Raw genomic sequence first — 21,928 nt, forward strand, 5'->3', positions numbered from 1 at the left:
CGCCCCAAGTTCAGCTCCACAAAGTTACACAGTAACAATGCATGTAAAAATCAGTATATTATACAGACTGGAGGATGAACAGGAGCAGACTGAGTGTCAGGGGTTGCTGTCTGTAATCCAGTATGGGGCAAGGACATGCAATGACACTGCTCCTGTGCTAATGGTGTGTTTTGCCTTGTGCACACACACAGATCAAGGGCCTCCAGCCCTTTCTGCTTGCTCTACCTCTGCATCCACACCTATGACTACAACCCTTCTTATTCAGAAGTGTTTGCGTAAACTGCTGCTCACTGCCTCCCCAAAGTCCTCCAGTACAGCTTTTTCTGCAGTACTGCAATACAAAACAGGAAATATACAACTGAGAAATGAGACTTGAGGGATAAAGTGAGCAAAAAGGAAAAATACAGAAATGCTTTCAGAAATACAAATAACACGTTTGCTTCTTTTGAGGATTATTTAAGTACTTGAATAATATTGCACTACTGAGATTTTTTAATCTGAATTTTAAACAAAACCCAAAACCCAAACCCCAACAGAATGAAGTAAACCCTGCCAAGACCTCCCTCACATGTAATGGACAGAAAGTTAGGATGATGGGAGGAACAGTACCAAGTGAACAGACAAGAAGTCATATAAAAATAAGATTATCATCTGTCAATGTTCTCAAAGAGAAACAGGAAAGAAAGAACAACACTTTCATGAGCAGAGTATGATAATAAAGCACAGCCTAACATCAAGATTTTCAATCAAGATTTAGTTTGATAGTTAAGGCAATGAGACTGAAATTGAAGATGTAATCAAGAAAACAGTAGCAGCCTGACCTGTTCATGCCAGCTTAAACCTGAAGGCAACACACGGTGCTGAAGGGTGGCTCCTCGCAGTCCAACAGCCACCAGAAATTCCTGCACAACAAAGTTGCATGACTTGGCTTACATGAAACATGTAACTAGTTCACATCCAGATAATGAAACTATGTCACCCTTCTACTCCCACAAATCTCCTGGTGTCTGGAAAAACCCTGCTTTCCAATACAGAAACCCTGGATAACACAGTATCATACTTTCTGCAACAGGACAGCGCAGAAATGGCAGTTTTGTGGTGGTGGTAGGAAGGAAGGCTGCCTGCACATTCACTCTGGGATTCAGCAGAAATAGGAGTACCAGGAGTACCAACTTAAAGTAGTTCATGTGTGAGACAACTGAACACCCACAACATTTTGCTGGTCTGCAGAATCTTTCTTAAGATAACTCAATCAACCTGTTTGTCACCACTATGCCAGCTAAGAGGTCCTCTTTCAGCCACATTAATGAATGCTACTGTCATTTAACAGTCCTATTCCAAACAGGTAAGCAAAGGCTGCCTATTAGATGACACTGCTAGTTAACTGCAGTGTAATTCTACATTTGTTCTTGCCTATTTTGACAACAGAAACTCAACAAAAACAAAAAATGTCAACTATTCAAAAAATGCATTCAGTAAAAAAATAGCATGATCAGCAAAGAACTAGAAGAACTAGTAAATTAAGATGCTGCTTAAATTTTATAATCCACACAAAGATTATAAGAGAACATTGTAATTTGAAAATTGATGTCTGACAACTATATGGCTTCTTCATCTGTAACCCTTCTAGATGTCTAGATGCTTCCATATAACTGAGATTACTCAACTTATAAAAGTACAAATGACACAAACCTTTGTATTGCTCTCTATTTTATCTGATTGGATTTTGACTGCAACAGTCAGCATACTGGGACTATCCACTCCTACACCATCTGAAGTAGTCCTACTAAGACCATCCTCTTCAGAGAAACAAATAGTAGGCTCTAACCAATGGGGACGTATTGTGGTGGGCAGTCGTACTTCAGAGGAAGGGACAACTCCATCTACCAAACCTGCAAAGACATTTTGAAATGAATTACCAAAGCTGTCACTGATGAAGTGTGAAGGAAAATCCTTTTTATGCTTCATGCCTACAAAATTATTTTAATTACCAAAGTTAGTCATGCACAACCGAGAACTGTGAAGGGAGGGTTATGGGTGATCCAATATTTAAAACCACAGTTCTAGCTATCATCTTCAATGTGTCTATTAGGAACTGAGTTTATTTGCCCAACAAAATAGCAAAGTTGAAATAAAGGACAGAAATCTCCTACAGGTTACATGAAGAACATGTGTCTCCTCTTCATTTTATGAGCTAGTGCCAGGCTCATGTCTCAACACACAACAACTACGCCTTGCACTGAAGCATGACCACCACTGATTCCCAGGCATCTGAGGGGGAAATCTTGAAATGTTTAACTACATGGGGGTTACCAGACATAGACAAACTACACAGCCAAAATTCTTCACCTGTGGATGACAACTAGCTACTGAGGAAAAACACAGCAGCCACTGGTAACCTGTAGTTTTTTCAATTAAACAACCAGTAACATGTAGGAAGAGTGCATTTTCATAGTAAAGAATAGGCTGTACAGCTAATTTGCCAAAGGATCACAGTATCTGTAAGTACCAGCAGTTGTCAGGAAAGTTGGAGCTAAACTTTAACTAAATACAATTATAATGAAGTTGCATTACTGTAGCATTTAGAAACATTAGCAATAAATTATATTCATTGTGCCAAATGACACACTATGAGAGAAAAGAGAAAAAAATACTGCCTTTTCCTAAAAAGCTTCAAGCTTAGTTAATTTCAAATTTAGCCCCAAAGCCACCTCAATCCCATCCCTACCTTGATGATATAAATTGAGGCTGCTAGAATGGAGACAAACATAGTGTCTGTCCTCAAAGCCTTCATATTTAGTCACACTGAAAAGCGAACCACCGTTGAACTCAAACCAAAATTCACCATATTTTCCTTCCAGTGTATTTCCATCATCCTGCTGAAGGAAGAAGAGAAATGATAAAATTATTGTTTGCTGACAGTTTGCTGCATTTAGGCAGTCTAAACTAACACAACAGTGGCTACCAATACATGTTTTCCTGCCTGCATTTCAGTTATTCTCACATGAAGCAAAGTACACAGAATTTGCAAAATATTGTGTTGCATTACTGCCTAGTTAGAGTAGTATAAAGGTTATAGAGTTACTGTTAAAAACACTACCTCCTTTCAGATAGGTACCTACAGCATGAAGGGGCCACCCATGGTCAAAACAACAAAAAACTTGTTCCAGTCCCAGTGCCTTACCTTTACATCTGTGAATATTGACACTAATCCATGTGTCACATTTAGCAGAACAGACAAAAAGCTTTGTGAGTTCTTATTCTGTGAGTCAAGCTTTTTCCTTCTGCGTGAACGATAGTTTGGATCAACAGTGGAATAATACTGTAGTGTTTCTTCCTCAGATCCACTTTCATCATCTAATAGACAAAATGAAGTACAACTCATTCTCTAGGCCACTGTTTCTCCACTGGCAATGCAATTCAATTTCACACTTATTTTACCCAATTAAACAGTAATCTACCTTATCGTTATTTCTTGGTTTATCCTTTCCCATAAGTTTACAAAATCTTTCCACTAACATCTTAATCACTTCAGCCAATTACACTTCTAAAGCACTATAGTTCTAGATGATTTATTAAGTGCATTACCATAATGAACTGCAGATTTAAATTGACTGAAGCTGTCTTTACTGAAAGTGTTGATGAGTTGGCTGGCCACAGATAGTCCAACACCATAAGAAAGGTTTTCAAATGTTTCCACAGGAGATGGAGCTGTGGGTTCCCACAACAATAAATCATTGCTGATCCTAGGAAGAAATACATTATCATTACACAAAATATATGACTATATTTACATTTTGTATTAGGTCAGCCAAGCATAATTCCTTTGCAGACTTTATACAGAGATTCCAGATTCCATAAACAGAGAAAATAAAGTTCACAAGCACAAAACAACAATATATTCATGAGTAAAAGCAATAAAAAAATGGAAGTAATTTCTAATTTGTAATTATGGTATGCACATATCAAAGTCTAACATGTGACAGTGACACAAAAGACTCTATAAGTGGGTATATATTTGCTCAGTAGGTGGGAGGGGGAGTTGAGAAACCCCTATTTTGATCACATCAATTTTCAACTAAGTTGCAGGAAACATTCATTCTTTTGATTTCAAATGAGTGTGTCTGTCAGGATAAAGGCACTCAGTACAGAAGTATTCCAACAGAATATTCAATGGAAGGTTCTGCTTTGTCACTTTGGAAGTGAAAATACTGGAAGCAATGTCTATCAGAGACTAAAATAGATCACAATCTCTCTTGCATATTTGCACAGTACAGTAGCAATCTAGTAGTATTTTGCTGGTTTTCAGACAGCAAACTAACAGAAATAAATGAACACCCATCCATAAATTTGGCTTGCTTTCTCTACATTTTCATAAACCTTTGTGAGCCTTACAAAACCGGATTAGGGTTTTTTTTTCTAACTGTCTTGCAAGCTCTAGATTTTTAGATGGGAAGAGTAAAATTGAGTGCAAGTTTCTGAAGTATAATAATCTGTTTAAAGAAGAAATCAGAAAGATTAGAGCAAAATGAAACACTGCACTGAGATCTGAACAGTGTTCACTGAGAGCCAAAGTCTATTTAGCTTCACCCTTTGTTCACAAAATCTGCCAAACACTTTTTAGCAGTCAGCTGCCATAGCACTGATCAGGTGCATGACACAATGGTGTCATGTTAACTTGGAAAAATATTTATATAGCACTTTGTGTTTTTAAATAAGCTATACAAATGAGTTCCTGCTATACCTGCTTAGACAATTGCTTTTATCAAAAGTGAGACAGAACTGAGAGTACAGGTCATGATAACCAAGCAAAACAATTATACTTGCCTGTTGTACAGTTTTTCATAAAAGCTTTTGTTTGGTAGTGTTAAGTGAATGTTTGGTAATGTGAGTTCCAGTACATAATGAGAATTGCTAATTGTTTTATCCTGAAACTCAGTCATTTCAACTATATCTCCTGGCATCACCATCTGAAAGAAAAAAGAAAAATAATTAAGTTAAAGAAAAAAAAACACAACTTAAAAAAAAAAAAAAAACCAAAACAAAACCAAAAGTGGAAGCCAGAAGTTGCATGTAAAGTAGTGAGACAGTATTCATTTTCTCTATCATAAGCACAAAGCAATAACAAAATGTTAAAGTACCTCTTCATTTTCAAACATGACCCTACGAGAAGAAAATGGAGAAGGCTCTGGTCTTCTAATATCACAGACATCCTTCAAAGAATGAGACCCTCCTTCTTCTTCCTCTTGAAAGTTATTATCACCTTCTTCCTCCTCAGCTGCTATCCTTTCCAGAATAGAGTGCACAGCCAGAGGGTTTATTTTCAATACAATCCTGACATTGGAGAAGTTAAGCAGAATAAGCAATTAGAGATGCTTAAAATGTTTATATTTATGCTCTGTCACATGTCCACTAGTTCTACTGGCTTGCCTTTAAATACACATAAACTAAATAACTTAAAATTCCAGAGACTTTTTTATTAGATAATAACATATTTTATTACCCAAATCAATACTACTAAGAAAAAAAGTAACTTACACACACAAAGGGATGTGGTACCATCAGGTGAAAGAAAACGTTAAGTGTCTGCTTTTTTCAACTCCGTTAGGTGATCATGTAGGTGACCTAACAAAAATCTAGCACTCTCTCAAAATAAAACTTGTTTCACTAGAACATTAACAGCTATTAAAAATTCTCTACTGTATGGTGTAGCTTCTTACATGTAAACACTGTTATAGAAAATTTTATTTGTGCCATTATAAAAGAAAAAATGTCCCCATAAACTAACTGTCAGAAAGCCACTGAATTTTGTGGCAAACAATGTACACAGCAAATTCTGTAGCAAATCTAAAACTGCCTCTTTAAATATCTTATTACATGCTTCAGCTGTCAGGTCCTTGTCTTCAGTAAGTCTGAAGCACTGTATTGCCTTACATGTGGTATAAGCTGCAATAATTCAGTCACAATGTAATTATTCTTACTATTCTTATGCCTTATATTATTTTGAGGCAAAATTCAACTAGGATGGTTGGTTTGGTATTCAGTCATGAATGCAGGAGAAAAGGTAAAGTAAAAAAAAAAAATGGGAAAAAGTTTCAAGTCTCTAATCATTTATCTAACTTTCAGTGAAATTTACTCAAGTCCATACAGAAGCTGTACTATAAAAACCATATTGCATTATTATAAATGTAGAAGTTCCATTTTTTTTTATAAATTCTTGGAGTCTTTTTAATAGTTACATGCTCTTTCTTCGCAAATTATTTTCAATCTTTTACCACACAAGCATTCTGGATTAAAATTAGAAAAACAACAGTTCTTCATAAAAACTTAATCAATCCACATTAAAAACATGAAAATTTATTTTACCGAGGCCAGTCAAAATTGTCTGATGATGATGTTATATCTCCATCTGTGCCACCTGACACCTGAAAAAATTTTACTGGTGTTTCTGCATGATCTTCTTCAAATGAACCTGAATAGAAAGAGATTTTTTAGAAATTAACAGATGAATGTCAGCTGCTTACTTCAGGTCAGCCACTCACTCCTCAAGTTGGAGTGAAACAAGATTAACTAGCCAATGCTACTTATTAAGCTACTTAGGCAAATTTTGTCATCTCTTCTTCCAAAAAATTAATATTAATTTTTAGAAACAAAAATTATTTCACATTATTTTTAGCTAGCAGTAGTTGGAAAATCAGACACTTCTAATGCATAGATACCAGCAATTACATTTATAGCATCACTATTTTGTCACAGCCTTGAATAAGTATACAAAATGAGACAGCAGAGAAGATTGCAAATATAAATCAGTCTCATAGATTTATTACTTTGAAAGATATTAGAGGCATAAAATTATTAAAGTTTTTCAATGATAGTTATTTAGGGAATCAATCTTGGCATCACAGCACTTTTAGGGTTGAAAAAGACCTCTGGATGTTATCTAGCCCAACCCTCTGCCATGGAAGGGTCACCTAGGGCAGGTCACACAGGAGTGTGTCCAAGGTGGGCCTGGGAGACTCCACAACCTCCCTGGGCACCTGTTCCAGTGCTCAGCCACCCTCAATGTACAGAAGTCCTTTCTCATGTTAATGTGAAACTTCTTCTGTTTCAGTTTATGGCCATTGCTCCTTGTCCTGTCTCTGGGCACCACTGAAGAGTCTGGCACCATCCTCTTGACACCTGTCCTTGAGATATTCACATACTTATGAGATTTCTCTCTCAGTCTTCTCCAGACTGATCAGGCCCAGCTCCTGCAGCCTCTCATCATATTAAAGATGCTCGAGACCCCTCATTAGCTTTGAGGTCTCCATTGGACCCTCTGCAGGAGCTCCTTGTCTTTCTTTTGCTGAGGAGCCCCAAACTGGACACACAGCCTCTCCTCATAGTAGTACTGTTTGGACTTACATTGGTATTTAGTACAGCACACAAAATTACAGTAGAGATATCATATCTACTCCAAAATTCAGGTAGAAAGACACTCCCTGGGTTACTCCCTATGAGAGGATCTTTCTCTCACTACACAGAACCTAGAAAAATAAAAAAGGACTCCTGAATACAGTATTAACATTCTTACCAGTTAGCTCTTTGAAAGTAAGCTCTAATTTAACTTGTTCTGGAGTTGACCCTCCTATAAATTCAGTTTTAAATTCCAAATCTGTAAATTCAAGATGAAGAATCTCCTTCTGAAGTGATTTCTTGAACCATGGTCCTCTTTCCTGATCTGACCGTAGATCAGGTATTGGGAAGCGAACAGAGAGTTTTAGCGCTGGGGCAGTGACTTGAACTGAAACTCTACAGTTTGCAGGGGTATGTGAATCATCCAGAAAAACTTCAGCAAATGCTTTATGCTAAAAGAACCAAACAACAAAAAACAAAACACAAACCAGAGTGAATAAAAACCCCTCTGAATTAGAGAAAATAGCATTAAAAGTGACTATGGGGAAAGCTTTTGATGATGCAATATCTGAAAACAAAAAATATTATTTGTGCATGACAGAAAAAACACATCAAGACCATCTGCACCTGTTCTTAGGATATTTTTCTATTATAGGTGTCATGAAGATTCTACTTAGAAGTCAAGTTTTTGCAGAGATTAGCAATCTTTAAAAAAACCTGCTATTTTTGCAATTATTTTTCCTCCAAAATTAAATAGTGAAAGTACCAAACAATATTCAGCAGTTAGGAAATACCATGTCTCAGACACTTGTTTAAATACTGCTGCTGTTGAAAAAGTAGGAATTACTATCATGTGTATTTGTCCCTTCCAGGAAGTCAGGGTGTCCAGCTCCTGTCCCTTTCAGGTCCTTCATACCCTCCACCCTTTTGTTGATCATTGAGAGGAATCAAACTTGCAAGACAATTATATTTACAGAAATAATTGATGTTTTACAATTTTAGGAGTCTCTTAAATCATTTTGAAAGCTGATTTTTCCATAATCAGTAAATGCAGCAATAAAATTACATGAAGATTTTTGTTGCTGTGTAGGAAATCAGTTAAATGCAGGTAATCATTCCTCAAGTATTTTAAGAAAAATCTTTAAGTTTTAATGCTATTGTGATAACCCAAACCAAGGCAAATAAGCTTCAATTTCTTTCTGTTGGTCCCAGAACACTAGAATGCAATGCATATGCCCCCCATTCTCTCTGTCACCTACCCCAAAAGCAGGTAATACACCACAGAGACAACTGGGCTGATTGTGACAATTAAAGATTTTAACACAGAAGTGGAATAGTTAGCAACACTTTATATCAGCTGCTGGAGAGCATAATGGGACAGATTAGGGATGAGAAGTCAGTCAAGATTATTCTTTTTTGCCCAGTTCTTCTTGCTTCAGGAAGCTGAGGACTTATGCAATTTGTGAAGCATCTACCACTGTCTTTTGGTCTGTTTTCAAGCACACAATCACTGAATGCAAAATGCATCTGTGTCAGAAGTTGGGAAAAACCAAACAAACTCAGTCAACCTACCAAACAAAAAAAACCTCTCACACTAAAAAAACCAGGACTTCAGCCACCACAAATCAATCAGAACTAGCAGTCTCAGACTTACTGTCACCCTGACTTCCTCCTGCAAAAAAACCCAGCAAGTTTATTAATCAACTTCACTTCAAACTTACCAGACTTATGTGCTTATTGTAAGAAGCATACATGTGAGATGCCATCATCTCCACTGTAGTTAGTTTCTGGGGTTGAAGTAAGGAATTTAATCTGTCTACAATACTAATATCCAGCTCACAAAACACTGGACTTAACTTTATTTGTAATTCTGCTTTCTGTGGAACAGAGCTGAGTCTCCCTTGACTACCCTGAAAAGAAAGAGAAAAAGCACTAAAATCTTCAACACAATACAGTGAAACAAATTATAATAAGTAGGAGTTAAGAACTCTGGTTTACAGTCAAGTTTCTGTTCAAATGAACCAAATTAGACAAAGATTATTGTACAGAAACTTAGTCATTTACATCTCCCACCTTACCTGAGGTCCTCTATTATCTAAATGCTTATAATGCAGCTGAAGGCATGGCATAGAATGAGAATCATTTCTTTCTTCAGAATGAAACGTCAGCAGCTTCAGGAAGAAAAAGTTAAAAATGTTTAATAAATAAGAATGAGTTGCCACATTATGACATTTTAGCTAGAACAGACAGGTAACCCCACACTGAAGTCAGTGAACAGAGCCCCAGCTCAAATGTTTACTCAATCCACATATTCAGCTACCTTACTGGATATCTCTGACCACTAAAGAGCTGGAAGAATAATCACCACCACAAGAAACCTTTGCATTGCTTAACTCCATTACTTAGAGTAAATGTTTTCCAAAAGCTAATCACATTAAGCATATCTAAGAAGTAACTAACCAAGTTTGGCTACTTGGTGCTGTTCCTGTCAGGTATGACAGAAGTTGGTTCACTATTTGAGCTCAGAATTAAAATGTAAATTTTAATCTTAAAACTGTAACATATTCAAAAAACTAAAAAACATTAAGAGACATTTAAATTACAACCATTTTAAAAATCTACCATTCTCAGTTATACAATTAACATTTCTTTTTTATGGAACTCTCTTTATTTTTAACATACCTCTGTATAGTGAGGCTGCATGGAATGAGAGTCAGTAGAAAAAAGGCATTCCAGGAATTCCATCTCACCAATGGATAAGTCAGTACTAAAGCTTCGTGAGGCAGTCCTTTGTCTTTGCTCATAAGACACTTTGATGCCAGTACCTATAAACCTGGATTATTGAAATTAGTAATTATTAAAAGTAGCACAAATCAATAACAATTATGAAAAGTCAAAACTTCAATAGGCAAAAAAGGATCACTACAATCATTTTTAAATCATTAAAACATCATAATTTCTCCAAATACATGAAAATATCTAATTGTAACAGATTTAGCAACAAAAACAATGAAGCTCATGTTACATAATCAACAATGGTCAGCATAGAGAAATTTGTAAAGAACATTTTAGGCATCTATCCTGAGGTGCAGTTCATGTAAAACTAACCTCCTTAGACAATGAAGAAGTCAAATGTCTCACGAAGTCTAAATTACATACATAAGGTAAGAAAATATATATATATACCCTTAAATATTTTACTTCATACACTGTACTGGGAAGGTAAAAATTTCTGCAAAAAAAAGACTGTTGCCTGACTTTATTATCTTGTTCTCACTTAGGCTTCATCCCTACTGATATCATATTTTGCATTAAGTAAAACCCTAAGCTCCTCAAAGCAGCAATCACTACATTGGAATAACAATACTTCTGTAAAACACAGCTATTTCTAAACATATTTACTTAATTGTTCTTGACTCTCTAGGCTTCTGTCATAGAAACTGTACCTAATTTAATAATCTATTAAAAAGCTAGGTGATTTTAATGTTTATTCTCCTTTCTTTTTCTGTTTCAACTTTTTTAAAAAAGATGTCTTGGACAACAGATGTCAAAATTCAAGACTATCTTGAAAATAATAAAGAAGACTAATGCAATTCAAATATTAAGTGACACAATTCCTATGGTAATAAACTTACTCTATTCAAATTTATTTAAAATATATTTTTGTAATACTTGTAATAATTGTACTTATATTTATTAACAAGCAAAGTTATACCTAAGGTGATCATGAGAACAAGCTTCTGCAAATACTTCTCGGAAGGACAGAAAATCTTCTGTTGAAAACTTAACTGGCTCAATCTTTTCTATTCGGGCAAAGAAATCCCGAGCCATTGGTGTCAATGGGTTAAGGTTCAGTGAACTTTCAGGTGGGGGTAAAGGGTCAATATGAAGTACAGACACTGAGAAAGTTCCAACTGCCAGTCTAAAAAGTAGCTCAGGTCTGGATTCATCCACAGAAACAGATCTGGATGGAATAGCTGAAATACAAAATTAAGTTCACGTAATTTTTCAGCAATAACACATTTACAAAATCATCTTACTTTTGATTTTCATTTCTTTTTACCAAGTTGCTGCATAACAATTCATTTTCATAATTATCTAGGGAAAACTATCTATCTGTTGTTACTTACATGTCCTTCTTATGGAAGTCTGGTGAACCATATTGGCTGTTAGTGAGGAACCTCTTGGAGGCTGTAATTCTTGTTTGTTACGATCAAGAAAATCACCCCAAGTTGGTTGCAGCTATAACAAAAAATACATACGACCTTAAATTTGCAAAGAGTTGTTAGACATTAGATCAAACACAAATAATAAGGTAAATTACCCAAACACTCCAACATGCATAAACAATCAACAGCATGCCATTTCATGGAGAATTAGTGCTCAACTTATCAATGCAGGTATGCTTTATTTCAAGATATGCCTTTTAATGCCACAGGTTTTTAATGTTAAAGTTGCACCTCTCATGAGCATATATTTTTCTAGTTCTACAACTACTCTCCATGGTTTTCATTACAGAAAACATTAGGTACACAACAGATTTGGGAAAGATAGTGATAACAACAGCACAGTTTTTATACTGTTTGAGGAAAAATTTAATACTACAATTTCATACAACATTGCCTGCGTAGTCTATTTTAAAAGAAAACCAGGTAGTACACATGCAGTAATTAAAAAGAAAATAAATCATGAAGCATTTTATATAAGCTTCAAGGCATTTGAAAACACATTTCCTGGTTTAGCCAAATAAATGTGAATAATTCCAATACCATTTCTATAGCAGAAAAGGAATACTATCAGCTCTAAACATTTCAATTGTTCTATAATTTTGCAACAGCTCCTGACATTGTAAAGAATGTAGCAATTATGCAACAGTTTCAGGCAGAAGTGTTAATTTCTAAAAGATTCCAAATCCAGTTAATACTATACCACTGTAGTGCTCAGTGGAGATCCTGCTGGTGTAGTTGTGTATGTACTGGTTAAAGACAAGTCTAGATCCATGGTTGGAGGATCTCCAAGAGGTGGAAGGGAGGAAAGGCTGTGGGACATGTCCATTTCAGCCATTGAGAAGAAAACTTCTTCCTCTAGTAGAGAACCACAGATAATTAATAGTTATTTACTAATTTTAAAAAATCCTTTATTTCTAACAGAAATGTATTTTTAAGTCTAGAAATCTAACTGCTAGACAGAATAACCAGCTAAATATATCATTTACAGAAGTCCCATGTTTTCTTGACATGAGACTAGTAGTGTCTATGGAGAGAGATTAAATAAAAATCAAATTACAAAAAGCCTCATGAATATCAGAACAGTTAAATACCTCATTTTCAAGTTGATGTAACTTCTATAAATTGATACATTCTCCTTTTGACAAATCAAAGTATTTCACATTAAAAATAATTAGCAAAAAAGTATTCACATAAAATGAGATAAATACAACTATTATTCTAGACGTAATTTCCTCAACCACACATTTGAAAAAATGTCATGCCATATGTGTTTTTAGCATGTTTCACATTAACATGAACTGAACAATTTTAAGGAAATACTGAATCAAGTCCAGTGTGATACCTCAACTAGTTAATCTTTTACTGAACTTTACCATTAATGGCATATAATTACTTCAAGTCAAACTTATTTTAATACGTAAATTGGTAAGATTAAAAGATGAACAATCAATTTAAACAATTTTAACACCAGGTTATTTGCTATTTTACATCATCTTTTATACTTGCCACGACTAGAAGGCGTTCTGGCACTCTCTGTCTCATAGAAGCTTTGTTCAGATGATGCTCCTGCAGATAAAGACTCTTTCCTCAAATAACGTTTCAGCTCCATCTGAATGCGATACTCGTCCTCCTGCTGCATTGGCCGGTTCTTCCTATCTTTGTTGGACAATTCTATCCTGCTCAGACTCTCTGAATTCAAAAACAGGACAGAAATCCTACTGTAATTTCCTGTATCCCTAATAAAATTCAAAAATTAATCTGAAAATGAATAATTGGCGTATACATTTGCATGTGTAGTTATCTGTCAGATGTGGGTATTTGTGCATTTGTTGGTTTGAAGGTTTTATTTGTTCAGAATAGATTACTCTCTCCCAGGATTTATTAACTGCATATCTGATGAAAACATTTCAAGGTTATATATGCAGTGTGATGGCATATAAGATGCATATATTTCTCTTCTCAGTCAGTTTTAGGGACTAAGGCCACAACCTCTTAAAGGTTTTACTATTCAGGAATTACTAAAGCTTCAGGTTTGAAGATAACACATATGGGAAACTGTATGCAATACTTCTCCAGTTGTCCAAAAACAATGAACACATCCAATAAAACAAGTATATCAGTATTAGAAGAATATTAAGCACCTAAAAGATTCCAAATGCAGCATATGACATATCTTTCAAAAAGATTATTTACCCTAACAAGTGTTGCTACATAAAATAGATGAGGGGAACAAACCAAAACACTCTCATACTTCTACAGCAGTAATTGAAACACTGCTTTTAGTTCTTCACAAATGCAGAAAAACTCAATTACAGCCTGTTCTATATTTTCTGTGCCTGACACTAAAACACAGGATAGAGAAGCTAAATTCCTCTTGTGAAACAGAAGCTGCAAGAATCAGAATTTGCTCAGTCTCCTGGTTTTCTCCACCTAAAACTTCCTAATTTCTTGTATTGTTATATAGTCATGTGTCAACCCTTGTTTGCTGGTTTGTTTCATTATTAGATGTACAATTTGCAATTAAAGACAAAAAATTAATCATGGTCCTAACTCACAGCAGCTACAAAGCATTTTACTAATATCAGATAAAAACTCATAATAATGTACCAACACAATTTTTTTTCAACTGAAGAAACATTTTTATCTTGCAAAATTTTTTTTTTGTTCCTTGTAATACTTGCCTGGTCCAGCAATAGCTGCTACCATGTCCAATAGAAGATGAACCTGCCTTGGTGACAGAAACAGATGCACAGAATCTATTTGTCCATCTACATCCAACTAAAAAGAAAAGGAAAAAATGCAGTCAAGGAACCTGAAGGAATTTTTCTTTACATTACTTGAATCAGTTATTTGGATAATAGATTTTTATGGTGGAAAGAATACAGTCATTACACCAGTATCTTCTACAAAACAACTAGAAACATAATTTTGTGTTTCTTCCAACCTGTAGCTTGGCAGGATAAATGCAGATGTGTCACTGACTATCAGCTTAAAATAAATACACAATCTCAACAGAAAAAAAAAAAAATCAATAATTCATTAATCTGCTATTTTTTTCTTTAATAATTCCCAAAGTAATAAAAAATAAAGTTAGTTTTACTTATTAATTATGAGATATTCAAGTAAGCACCTTTTGAAATAGACCTTAAAACAATAAAGGTCTTCTGTTTTGTATATTAATACTTTAAAATTGGAAGCATTTCTCTATTTCACACCAAGGAAATGTTATTTTACTTTTCAAGGACTCTTAACCAAATAAATAAGAACAGTTAAAGATTGACTAGAAATTGCTGGACATAAAAAAAATCCTTCTCTACAGCAGTAGAAACTTTATGTTTTCTATAAAATATGGTAGGCTATACAAAACAGGTCAACGGCCAATTCAAAAACTGGAGAGAAGGAGAATATATTACACAGCTTTACTTATATACTCACTACCATGTCTACTTGTTTTTTGAACACTTAAATTCAGTCTCTCTCTAACATACAGGAATTCTCAGAAAATAACAGATTTCAGTGTGTCCTGACTCATCTGACTACCACAAAGAGGTCTTTTTTACACATATTTATTAGCTTAGAACATAAAGAATCAACATGAAAATGATGGCAATTCAGTTAAACACCAGGAAAACATGACTAACCTTAGCTCCAGGAAGTACTTCATTTTGTTTTAATGTTAGGCTTAACTCCATTCTACCAATCAGCTTACAGATCTGTACAGGGTCAGAAGGAGTAATTTCTGGCAAGTTTCTTGTTAATTGTGGATGTGGCTCATAAATGATTTTTGGATTCCAGCTAGGTGAAAGCTTTGGTTCAGTTGCCTTAAAAAGTTACAGATAAAGGAATAAGAATGTATCCCATTTCTTAGGAAAAAACCACAAAAACACAAGCATTTCAAATAAGCTTATCACACAAAAAATCACTTTACAAACGACAAATTTGACAAAGGCTTTACAAACATGTACTAATAACTGAAAAAACAAGGCACATAGAATGTGAAGCATGAGGCCTTTGAAAGAAGAGCAAGTTTCCACAGAATAGTGAATTGCAGGGATCTTGAATTTCTAGTTCTTAAAGTTACAATCAGATTCTAGTACAATACATCCTAATTTCTACTCAAATTTCTAATTTCCTCCATTTCTACTCCAGAAATGGACTATACTAAAGTCCATTTCCTTGCCTCTCCTCAAAATCAACAGGAACTGATTATAAAACTTCCCAAATATAGATTTAAGTACAATCCTTCAGAATTAATCTAACAGCATAACAATATATTCTTTCATCGGTTTACATCTTTATATAATGTATTTATTTTTACCAGCTGAGTAGCTGAACACACTGGGGAGGACTTTGCTGATGCAGGAAACTCATCCCAGAAGAAAGAGACACCTGAGAGCTGCAGTAACTTGTGAGCAAAAGCTGTGGGCTGATGAACATTAATTCCAGAGCACTCATCTGCAGTTTCATCACAGTACATAGTTCTGGGAGGCAAAAGAAAGGAAATTAAGACAGTGGGTGCATGAAAATTGTTACTTCTCCTTGTGCCTTTTAACCTTTCAGTTTGTACATGGTCTCTCTCTTCACACTTTTACAATGCTGTCCACTGTCATGAAATGAAAACCCAATACTCTCTGGGAATGGGTGGAAATCTTAACTTTTCTATGGGACACCACCAGAAATGTGAACATACCCCAGAGAACACACTAATCTGAAGCTTATAAATGCTTAAAACTAAATATATTTCATTAGCAATCCTTGGTAAGCATCAGTTTTATTTGATGCTGATCTCAATACTTTGCAAGAAAGTATGATTACACTCTCCCATAGGTTGAAAATAATCTATATTAAGAACATGTACAGTATTAATGTTCAAAGTAATTACAGAATTCACATGGGCTCTTTTGAAAGCTCACACAGAACCGAAATTCTTTCAGGGTTTTGGGATTTTTTTTTCAGGACTGTATATTTTTTTCTAAAAAGATTTAAAGTGTCTTACTCAAAGGGGTCAGTTCCCTTTCTAATTGTGCACACATGGCCTGACTAGCCAACAATATACACTGGCTGTTGAATGTCTGAGAAATGTTATTCAGTAACTGTAGAAGTTGATGAAAATGTGTATTGGGAAAAAAAGAACTCTTCTAATTTGATGGTTAAATAATTTTAGCATAAACATGCTAAGTGGAATCTGAATGAAGACAATGCTCACTAGCATTATAAAAGAGGTGCTCGAGAGCAAGTGTCTAACCATATACTAAGAATTGTGTGTATGAGTAAAATGCATGTTACAGGAAATGGCAAGAAGTCCCTTAGGAAAAAAAATCCACATATTAAAAATAAATTACCTTTCAACTCTGATTTCAAGTGCAGTTCCACTTTTAGAGTTTTCTGGCACATGTTCTATTCGTAACACAGTATCCAAAAAGGTAACTTTCACTCTTCTTAGAACTTAAAAAACAAAACAAAAAATTACAATGTAGACTATTATGTCAAGTTACTGAATTATTACTTATGTAACCATATTAAAAGGTCTTTGATTTTAAGTTCTCAATATTTATTTCCGTGGAAATTATCAATTGAGTTTAATAAGGCAACAAGACTTCAAGAGACAATATAAACTCCTATAAAATGACCAATATGTAAATCCACAGCATACAACTGCTCTCTAAGGCTCAGACATTTCAGCAAGTGACAGTTCAAACCAAGTTTTCCTGTAGCTCAGTGTGGATGATCCTCAAGGGAAGTAACATCTTCATTGTGCACCATATCTGAACTATTAAGCATTGCTGCAGCAGCATGCTGCCTGGGCTGAGGAATTCCATCTCCAGATGGGACTTGAAACATTTCCCTTAACTCAGACATTTCTGCACAAAGTTCTCCACCACATAATGCAGTCACAAGCCCTTAGCTTTGCGCACTTAGGAAAAACACCTCCAACAAAAAAAAACTTTCTGAAGTACTTCTATCAACATGGTGTGATTATAGAGAGTCATACAACATAACAGGTCAGCTTTGCACAAACACAGCTGAAGAAACTTTTTCCATTTCTCTTTCAACCATATCATTATTAGCAATTGATGAATTACACAGCCATCTCCAAAACTAAGACATGTCATCAATCTCTCAGGCATAGATTTAGCTGGATTTATTCTGATGAAAGAAAACACCAACTTGCCCTGAGACAGAGTTCAATCTGTCCACTGAGGGAAATATACAAATACTTTAGGAAGTAAATGGGGCATTTTTTCCCCACTTCAAAATCAAGATCACTTGTCCAACATTCCTCTTTAGATTTTACAAGCAATGCTAACAAGTGAAAATCAGTCATATAAGTTATGGCAGTTGAAATGCCCTTTTGTAAAACTGACACACAACATAAACCAATTAAATCTCAGATGTTAATTCAAATCTCAACAATTGATTCATACCTGTTTCAATAGTTTCTGCAAATTTCTCAAGTCCTTCAAAAGGCTGGGACCCTTCTCCTTGTTCATCTGTCAATTTTTGGCTAAGACACTCTTTTGCAAGCTGCATACTACTGGTCATAAAACTTGACCAATACATAGGCTCAGAACCAGATGCTGTGGAGTAAAATAAGTCTAAATAAATTAAACATGGACTTCATGAAACTTTAAAGAAAAAACACACCAATATATTTGGCACGTCCAGAAAAGTTTCAACAGCTTAGTAAGACGTTATACTTAAAAACAAATCTAGTTATAATCTCTCATTCTAGACTTTAAGACTTTAAAATTTATGTAATCTGTTAGACTGCACTGGTAAGATTCTGGTATTTGAAAACTCAGTATAAACAAGAAATCAGGTAATCAACAGTGTAATCAATTTTCAGCAGTGGTTTAACTAATTTAAGCAATTAAATAATTTCTAGAATTCTTTTACTATATTGGTATGTTTTTGTAGGCATAATTGGCAAAATGAAGTTAAGTCAAATTTTTAAGAATTATTTCAAAATTTCTTATTCCTCTTGAAACATATCCTGCATGGAAAAACACTAAGCAAAGTTTAAAATATTATCTTAGCACATTAAAACATGCTTTAAATGCCTAACATAGACCTGACATAGTAAATAAAACATAATAAAATCCAAGAGCACAGCATGTATTAAGCTGAACAAGTTTTTCATCAGCTAGATTAATTTAATTGACAAAGCATTCCTACCAGCTAATGCCAAGGCCATTGTGAGCAAATACTATAAAACTATGGATTAGAAAAGGAAATCAAATTCAACTATCACATTCTAGTACAGGCAGACACAAATAAAACTAGCTCAAATACAAGCTGTGTTAAGCAGGCAAAACATTTCAGTTAAGCATTCAGGTCTGGAAACCTCCACGTGGCTATGGATGTGTGACAAAACCAGCACCATGGGGTTTTTTCTACACTATTTGGTCTATTATAAAGCACTGTACATCTCAGAGAACTAACTGATGCAGGTGAAGAAATAAAGGTTTCTTCCTAACACTACCATTCCTTCAAAGCAATAATCTTACATCAGAAACACAGCTCAAAACTTCATTCCAGTTAAACAACTACAGATTAAATGTAGAGTACATGTAAACAAGTAAGTCATTTAAGGTAACTAGCAAAAGATAAGAAATAGGTTTTACGCATTTTTTTTCTTCTTATTATGTTTAAAAAATGTTTTCTTCCACCTTCTCTACACTACAAGAAGGAAACCAATTTAAAATCCTTCAGACATTCAAACAATTTTCACAACTAAAAATGAACTATGTGTTCCACAGAATTTATGGAAGCTTGATGACCAGTAAAAATTTATCACCAGGACAATCTAAACCAGATCAGTAACAAGCATGTGGATACAAACAAGCTGGAAGAACTCAGACAACCTTCAGCATTATAATCAAAGTTAGTATGTATTTAGAGTACTCAGAAGTCATTATTTCACACTGCAATGGCAATTAAATTGCATTTTTTGTTCTCTAAACATACAAACAGATGCATCCTTTAGCCTGAAGTAGACAAAGACAGAACCTCCCTACCCTCCCCACCCCCAGTCTTACACCATGATGTTTGTCCTGCTGCCACCCAACAGCCAGCTACCAACACTGCCTCACAGAACTGCACAAACACCACCCAAAACCTGCAAAAACTCCTGCCCACACTTCCATTTCTATGGGTCTGAAAAGGCATGGAAGACATACAACAGCAGGAATATTATAAGCATTTAAAATTATTTAACAGAGCAACAACTAATTGAGTTGACAACCAACTGACAAACACCTGAGAGTTTCTTTTTTTTATAACTCTCAATCATTAATGTATGGAAGCTAAAGGACAATTTAAATAAGGTCAAGAATTTACTAAAGCAAGGGCAGACTTTTTATTCTGAAAAACTGTAAAGAATTTCCTTTCCTAAAATCAAAAAAATAAGCCTACCAAGCCTTGGTCTTGGCCTGAAGACCATCTCTAATCCTTTTACTTCCAATGCACAGTTATCCTGCAGCAACGACCCCCACGGGACAGATAAAGAAATTGATTGGATAAATCCATCTGTGACTTCCAGAGGTGCATCAGCAGACTCCAGGATCTCATTAAGACACTAGAAAAAAATAAAATAAAAATTAAAAATCATAACTTTTTTTTTTAAATCACATCCATAATTTTGCATCTAACAAATAAAAACACTTTGACACTACTAGAAAATTAATTATACGCAGACAAAAAAATTGACAGTTCCAACTACATCAATTTCATTGCAATTTCACTCTACCTGGCTTTCAGAACTGCTCTGAGAGTGGCTGTATAGTCTGCATTTTTCTACTATACAAAAAAAAAAGGTCTGCTAACTTACTCTTATAAATATCAGAATAGTAACAAAAGTTAATCTGTTCTTTCTTTGGCAGTACTTGAAGAAAACTGAAAACAGGCTGACAGTAAAAGCACCAAAAGTACTTAGTTTCTATGACAGGAGTATTTCATAGCATGTAACTGCAATGTAAAGTTCATTTTCAATGTGACAGTGGACCCAAACAATCCTCTCTTGCTGTGTAACATACTTGCCATTTCTACATCATATTTTTATAGTGGCATTATAAACACTGCTACATTCAAGTCGCTCTAACACAGTAATTTAGGATTTTCAAGTTTTCCACAATCCTCAGAAGACTCTCCTAATGCTCTATAAAGGTTTCATTACATCCATTCACATTAAACATATTCTTCACACTTAGGCTAATAAAAAAGTGAGTTCCTGCCTATGGTTTGATTTTAAAATGTAGTTAAAACTTAAGTTCTTAGACAAGAAGTAGCTAGGCTTTAATGAAGCAAATCCCAATCTTATTCACATATCAAATCCAGAGAGTGCAACTTTCTAATGTAAACAAGACCCTGCTAAAGACAGTGGTTGTAATAATAGGACATAACCTTCACCAGGCAAGAGAAAGTGTGGTTTTGACCTTGCTGAGTTTTGAACAAGGCTACTGATTTTCCTAAGAAAATGCTTAAATCCAACATCATAAGCTTTGAAAAAAACGAGGATTTAAAAGTTCTTTGCCATTTTAATGGTATTTAAAATTATATTCCAATTATATAGAATAATTTTTAAAATTTAATTTTCTGAAAACGTATTTATTTTTATTCCTACATCTCCAGATGCAACTTTCCCATCACATTACTTGTTGTTCTCAATAGCCTTGCCTTTAGAATTTTGTTTGCCTTGCATGTTCAGCTTTTCTAGTTTCTGTTCCAAAGTCCACTCAGGCAGCAGAAAATTACAAATTTTAAAGAAACAGAACCTGAATAGTCCTATTATGAAATTATTTAGGAATCAAATAATCAACTAAAATTCAGTGATATTAAAATTTTATAAAATAAATAATATAAAAGCTCAAAAAGCTCATATTTGAACATATATTTAAGAATTATACATGTGGCAATAGCATAAGATAAAGCAAAAATAATTATTAGAAATGAAAATTGTATTTTAAAGTACCATATGGTGATTTAAATTACTTGAATGAATTTACAAATAATTTGCTATAGCAGGAAGTAAGCTAGCTACCATATTTTGAACAAATCTGAGATGTCTTTTTGCTACCCATGCACATAAAAAGTAAGTATATTTTAGTATACTGCTTATTATTTTAAAATAGAAATTTACTATCTAAAAGCAAAAGCAACTGAAGCACTCTTGAGCTAAATTGCTTCATAAATAGGCCAGCTGTTCCTAGAAGGAAGTAATTAGAGCATTCCAAGTGAAATTTTAGAACTGAAGCACAGCCTTCACATCAGGACTTGTTTCCACATTATTGACCAACAGTCCACAA

At 34.6% G+C, this 21,928-nt stretch overlaps 1 protein-coding gene across 2 annotated transcripts in view; it reads right to left on the minus strand.

Annotated features, from left to right (window-relative positions):
* The window catches only part of ATG2B (autophagy related 2B), a 44,671-nt gene that overhangs the window by 20,872 nt on the left and 1,871 nt on the right, over positions 1-21,928 (minus strand). The window contains exons 2-23 of one of the 2 annotated variants that reach the window (XM_054275189.1): positions 20,040-20,202; positions 18,050-18,202; positions 16,967-17,069; positions 15,943-16,105; positions 15,266-15,445; positions 14,306-14,402; positions 13,131-13,313; positions 12,325-12,479; positions 11,526-11,637; positions 11,111-11,372; positions 10,078-10,228; positions 9,474-9,566; positions 9,117-9,305; positions 7,574-7,847; positions 6,367-6,472; positions 5,142-5,334; positions 4,828-4,970; positions 3,589-3,746; positions 3,185-3,357; positions 2,729-2,876; positions 1,693-1,892; positions 822-902 (exon numbers count right to left, since the gene is read on the minus strand). In XM_054275189.1, coding sequence (XP_054131164.1) covers positions 822-902; positions 1,693-1,892; positions 2,729-2,876; positions 3,185-3,357; positions 3,589-3,746; positions 4,828-4,970; positions 5,142-5,334; positions 6,367-6,472; positions 7,574-7,847; positions 9,117-9,305; positions 9,474-9,566; positions 10,078-10,228; positions 11,111-11,372; positions 11,526-11,637; positions 12,325-12,479; positions 13,131-13,313; positions 14,306-14,402; positions 15,266-15,445; positions 15,943-16,105; positions 16,967-17,069; positions 18,050-18,202; positions 20,040-20,202 — 3,480 coding nt within the window. Of the gene's footprint in view, positions 1-821; positions 903-1,692; positions 1,893-2,728; positions 2,880-3,184; positions 3,358-3,588; positions 3,747-4,827; positions 4,971-5,141; positions 5,335-6,366; positions 6,473-7,573; positions 7,848-9,116; positions 9,306-9,473; positions 9,567-10,077; positions 10,229-11,110; positions 11,373-11,525; positions 11,638-12,324; positions 12,480-13,130; positions 13,314-14,305; positions 14,403-15,265; positions 15,446-15,942; positions 16,106-16,966; positions 17,070-18,049; positions 18,203-20,039; positions 20,203-21,928 lie in introns of both variants that reach the window. The other variant, XM_054275188.1, reaches the window with a different exon arrangement.

Source organism: Melozone crissalis, unplaced genomic scaffold (assembly GCF_028551555.1).
Source record: "Melozone crissalis strain CALT ecotype California unplaced genomic scaffold, PUWL_Pcris_2 ptg000018l_1, whole genome shotgun sequence".
Classification (NCBI taxonomy): Eukaryota; Metazoa; Chordata; class Aves; order Passeriformes; family Passerellidae; genus Melozone; species Melozone crissalis.